This window comes from Leptonychotes weddellii, chromosome 3 (assembly GCF_054177405.1).
Source record: "Leptonychotes weddellii isolate Sample4059 chromosome 3, ASM5417740v2, whole genome shotgun sequence".
NCBI lineage: Eukaryota > Metazoa > Chordata > Mammalia > Carnivora > Phocidae > Leptonychotes > Leptonychotes weddellii.
Window position 1 is genome coordinate 67,974,052 of NC_138371.1, and position 6,000 is coordinate 67,980,051.

Here is a 6,000-nt window from a genome sequence, read left to right on the forward strand (position 1 = left end):
ATATAAATCTAGAAAGCACGACTTTTTGAAAGGAAGAAAAGGCACTGAACAGGGGTCGCATCATTATCATTACCCTCAGTCCCTCAACCTACCCTAACTCTTTGAAGGAAGCTGGCTCTCCAACACCCCTCAACCCCCCCTACCAGTTGTAGGTCTCCATTTAAACAATCCCCTCTGCCTTCATAGAATCTTTTCTCTGATATCCAGTCAGTTCTCCATTCCGCATTCTATCCTACTGTGTATTTTCTCTGCCTCTGCTCTAAACAATACAAGACACTCACACACACACACACACACACACCCTGCATAGAAAATAAATTTACATTTTCTAACCACAGCAAAGTGACCCCTTATTCCCTATCACATTCTCTGTACAGTAGTTCTAAATCTTTTCTACATGGAAGTCCCCTTCTCCTAGCTGTAAGTAGAACATCTCTCTTTGTTTTTTTTGTGAATAAAAATAGTTCTTTGTGGTCACACAAGCTCCCTTTTTTATATCTTAGAATCTTTACCCTTTGTTCCTGTCTCCAAGGGATGTCTCTTACCTCCCTGCCAAACCTAAGACACATCTTTGATATCCTTGTTCCACATGTTGCCTTCTATTACTTGCATATTAAGGTTCTCCTCCTGTACAGGTTTTTTCCTCTGAGTCCCCAGAAATATTCAGATTGTTCCTCTAGGAAGTTACCTCCTTGCTGTTTTGTCTGTTTCTAGATCTCTTAAAAGCTTATGAGCAGCCCAGCTCCTTCCTTATGGCCTATCCATTCCTCATCACCAAAAATGCTCTTCAGGGTCTCAAAGTGGCCCATTCAGAAAAGTCCAAAGGCCTTCTTCTGGCATACCAGGCCCAGCCCCACCTCCCCACCTTCTCTCATATCCCCCTCTACACAGCTTGATGCTCCAAAGGGAACCGTGCTCTCTCCCTCACACACTGACTCCATGTTTTTCCTCCCATGTGTTCCCTCATATTGCAACACTTTCACTAAGCAATGTTTGCCTATTAAAATTCTACCTATGCAAAATAGCAGCTTTCTTTCTCCTGACCATCCTCTGCAGATATAACGACTCTCAACTTTATAGATCCAGAATGTCCATACACCTTTTTTTTTTTTTTAAAGATTTTATTTATTTATTTGAGAGAGAGAGAATGAAAGACAGAGAGCACGAGAGGGAAGAGGGCAGAGGGAGAAGCAGACCCCCTGCTGAGCAGGGAACCCGATGCGGGACTCGATCCCTGGACTCCAGGATCATGATCTGAGCCGAAGGCAGTCGCTTAACCAACTGAGCCACCCAGGCGCCCATCCATACATCTTTTGAAAGGCACATATTCTCCATGATGTAACTGAGTCTATACAGACAAGCAGAACTGTGAGCACCTTAAAGGTGTCGGCTGTCAATCCAGTTTGTATTCTCATTAGTATCCTGCATACCGCCATGCATCCAACAGGCAGTCTGCGAATATTTGTGGAACTATAATTTTTAAAAATTGCTCTATATTTCAATACATAACATTAACATAACTGGAAACACCAAAAAAATGTATTTTTCTGAATCCTACTGGAGAAATGATCCACTAAGACAGAAAATTGCCACCTGATCAATTCTAACTCCTGGGAGGGGTAGCCCCAAACAAGACCTCCCTTCCTTCCTTCCTTACAAACATGCCCTCCCTGTCCACTTTCCTCCTTAGGCCTCCGGGGAGAGAGGTGAGTTCTAATACTTGAGATAACTGCAACCATTCTTTCCAGCTGGTTTATTTAATATGTCCGAGAATAATGCGGCACAAATTATGAACCATGGATGGAAACAGGGAGTTCTAAGAAAATTGGGGCCTGCCTGACAACACAATAAATTCCAAGACCTATATTTGAATTTACCATTATTTAGAAGTGACAAGAAGGACCTAAGCTGCGAAGTCTCCATGGATCAAAACTTCAGTGCAGGTCCTATGCTATCATAGTAAATCTAGGGCACTTTCCTGTTCGTGGCGCTTGTGCCTAAATCTTGCCAAATTTATTCATTTCTTACGAGTAAGTTCTACCAGGTATGTAAGGCAACTAAATGTAAGTCTAGGGTGAATGCGGCAGTAACTTAATCTGAGAAGAATTATTCCATGGAATAAATTATTACCATTGAGTATGACACTGCAATAAATATTGAACCTTATACAGTAACTAAAATAATCCAGAGTCAAAATTACACGCAGCAGTGCCCAGCCCAACTGGATACATCTACGGATACCACAAAGATTATTTCTCCAGGACCAGTGGTTCTTAAAGTCTTTGCCTTAGGGGCACCTGGGTGGCTCAGCTGGTTAAACATCCAACTCTTGTTTTCGGTTTAGGTCATGGTCTTAGGTCCTAATCTCAGGGTCGTGATCTCAGGGTCATGGGATGGAGCCCCATGTAGGCTCCACACGCTGCATCCCTTCTCCTCCCCACCCACCTCCCCCTACCAGGCTCTCATGCACATCAGTGCTCTCTCTCTAAAATAAAGAAATAAAATCTTAAAAAATAATAATTAAAAAAATAAAAGTCTTTTGCCTTCATGTTAATAATGGCAGTTAGAGGGGCGCCTGGCTGGCTCGGTGGTAGAGTATGCGACTCTTAATCTCAGGGGCATTAGTTCAAGCTCCACGTTGGATGTGGAGCCTACTTAAAATTAAAAACAAAAATAAAAAAAATAAAAATGGCAGCTATAAATATTATCTATAATTTATCGAGCTTCTATTTTGTGTGACAAGCACTGTTTTAAGCAGTCTTTACGATTAATCCTCACAACAATCATTCAAAGAAAGTATTTTTTTCTTATTGGAAAGACGAGGAACCTTACAGAAATTAAGGAATTTGCCCAAGTGAGTGCATGTGGGTGTGTTCACAACTATAAACACATCTAATAAAGCCACTGAGCCAGGATATGCACCCAGATTTCCTTCACCCCAAACTCCAAAGTAATAATAACCACAGGCAAAAATCAAATTATTTTATCAAATATATCACGTGGAAGAGCATCAGTGTTCCATACTAAAATTTCTTTCTTTACATGTCGTGTTTCCGTTTTTAAAGAGCTTCTCATCATGCCTTTCCTAATGCTGACCAATTGGGTGCCTGAGACAGAACTACAGGTTAGCAACAGTCTTTTCCATCATAAATTCGCATAAACTCCAGTCTCCCAAACTGAAGTCCATATTTCACTGGGAGAAACACTTTTAAGAGATATAGGAACAAAAAGAATTATTTTAATAGATTAACTCATTTTAATAAATCTTTTCCACCCTTTACTGACACCGAAGTGATTTCAGGCCATATACAAATATTTTTATTTCATTAAAAGGTATTGACTTTAGGAGATTAGAAATAAGCAAGAACAGCAAATTCATGAATTCATAGGAACTTAAAGTTTTCTTTTTAAAGAAATTCCTTTACGCGTAAAATACCAGCTATGTTTAATTTTAAAATTGTGCGAGTGCCCCAAATTGAGAAACTATGAAGGTGCTTCACCACCCGGCGAGGCAGCAGAAAGTGACTTTGCAAGCCTAGAGGGCACGCCGCCTGTTTGACTGGGGGCCAGGGTGGGCGGAGCCGAAACCGCCCTCCGGAAAACCTCCACCCAGGTGGGGACTCACCTCTGGTGACGGCATCCAGGGCACAGCCGCACCCTGTTGCCCCTCCTCCAATGACCAGGATATCGAATTCGGACATGTTCTGCAAAGTCAGCAGCTGAGCTTCTCTGGAAGGAGGCTCCCTGTTAACAGGTTCTGAGATGCACTCGGCTGCTTCGACATAGGCCAGGTTCACCTGGTGTAAGAAAGAATCCAAAGTCTGCTTTTAATTGTTCATGGGAACAGCAACGCAAGACACCTCCCGGTGTTATAAAAAGATGTGTAATGGAGACGAGCAATACCAAAGCTAGGCCGTAGTCCAAAGTCCACGTGGTGCCACAGGACTAACTGCCCTGTAGAAAAGAAAAGTCCTTACAATTCGGGAGGTTGGGGGGTGGGGGGGTATTTTGTTTTGTTTTAATAAGCCACAACTATTTAGGCAGGGAACACCTGGTTTCAGATTCAGTGTATCAACTGCTTGTTTTGGGTTCATAAACAGCCACGTTCAACTATTTCCCACACTGTACAGCAATTCCCAAATACCTAGTCGAAGACAATTTATAGGAGAACAGAAGGAAATGTTTTACCCCACAGCAGTAATTCATTCAGATAACATTTTAAAGTGTTGAAAGGAGGAGGAAAAAAGCACTTTATGCCTTTCTGCAATTTCTTAAAAGGGTATGTTCTTCACTCCTTAATTCCCCTGGCAAAAACAGATTCTAGAGCTTGGAGGTCTATGAGTTTAGGTCAGTATAATCAAAGAAGAATCCGCTTAACAGAAGTTATTGTCCTGTTCAAATGATCGGCTATGGCCAACGGAAATGATTTTTTTTAAGGATTTTAGTCAAAGGCTTCCCCATTAAATGTTTTAATATAAAATTATATACACTATTTCAATTTTTGAAAGCTTTAACAATAAAATAAAGCCAGCAATAGCCCCCCCAAAGGATAATGACCTTCCCTGTTTCTAGTTTTTCTTTCATTAGAAGGTAAGCTATTGTCCTTAATAAAAAAATGATGGTCTTAAAAAAAAAAAAAAAGTTGCCAGAAATTAGAATCAAAAACCCAGAAAAATAGATAAGTAAAATGCTAATAGTAGGTTTAATCACTATAGTGAACAGTGCTGGCTGGGGTTGCTCTAACAGTTAGTTATCCACAGGCATGTAACTTCGATTTTCCTTCCTCTAAATCCCAGCATCAGTGTAACGCCGGCAGTGTTTTTCCCATTCTGCTGTTGGGGCCACATAGGAAGCTCTGAACCACAAGGCCAAAGCCTGTTCAAGAAAAAGTGATTTTAACTCCAAGCATAATATTGTTCTGGTAAGTGATTTTTTTATTCATTTGAATAAAAGAAACCAAGTTGTTCCTTAAAATTGAATTTAATTATTGTCAGGCCAATTGGATTTCTATAAAAATAAATCTAGAAGCCACAGAGGACACTGAAAGAAACCCGGATCAGAGGGTCCTGGCTTTGGTCTCAGCACTCTTTTGTTTACCAGTATATGACTTTTGACACATTATCTCCCTGGGCGTTGGTTTCTTCCTTTGTAGAATGGGATAAACCCCTGTGATGTCTCTAGCTCTACATCTCTGAGTAGTCCTCAGTCTGATGGATGAATGATAGGAGAGTAGTTGGTCAACTGTGAAGTACCACCACTGAGTTGTTGCTATTACTTATTAAATAATTTAATCATTTAATGGCACGTAAAAGGGAACTTTTAAAACACACTTTCCTAAGTCTCATAAAAACGAGATTATAATCAGGTGCCATAATTTTTCAGGCTATATAATCCAGATGCAAGCCACAAAAATCTTATTCTCCTTTATACAACTCCTCCACTTATCTACTAATAACCATTTCCCCATGTTCACATTTACATACATATTTACATACATTTACCATAACTAAATAAATGTAACTACTAGGTTTTACGGGAACATGACATTTTTCTGTCACGGGCTTGGCCTTCTATCATCAAAGAAGGAGGAGGAGGAAGAGGAGGAGAAGGAGGAAGAAGAAGAAAAAGAAGAAGAGTTTTATATATATACATATATATACACACACACACACATATATATATATATATATGCAGTATATACGTGTATAAAAGTATGTTGAAAGAACAAATGCCAAAGTAAAGCAAAGAAACACCAGGCTATGACTGTTCTGGTCAGGGAGGGAGGGTCTTTCATCTGAGGATTCAACTGAGCCATGACAGATGGGTAGTACTTGGACATAAGACTGACAAGTGACTAAACTGCCAGAGCATTTTCACACATTAAAAAAAAAAAAAAAATGCTGACATTTTCTGCTTGGTAAGTTTTATAGAAATACTGAAGATATAAATTTAAGGACTATATCATGATATAAGTCATTAGAACTTGGTAACACTAAAAGG

At 40.0% G+C, this 6,000-nt stretch overlaps 1 protein-coding gene across 1 annotated transcript in view; it reads right to left on the minus strand.

The window, feature by feature from the left end:
• GPD2 (glycerol-3-phosphate dehydrogenase 2) overlaps positions 1 to 6,000 on the minus strand; it is a 101,245-nt gene that overhangs the window by 80,917 nt on the left and 14,328 nt on the right. Inside the window, exon 2 of the mRNA XM_081814420.1 lies at positions 3,626 to 3,797. Coding sequence (XP_081670546.1) covers positions 3,626 to 3,797 — 172 coding nt within the window. The remainder of the gene's footprint in view (positions 1 to 3,625; positions 3,798 to 6,000) is intronic.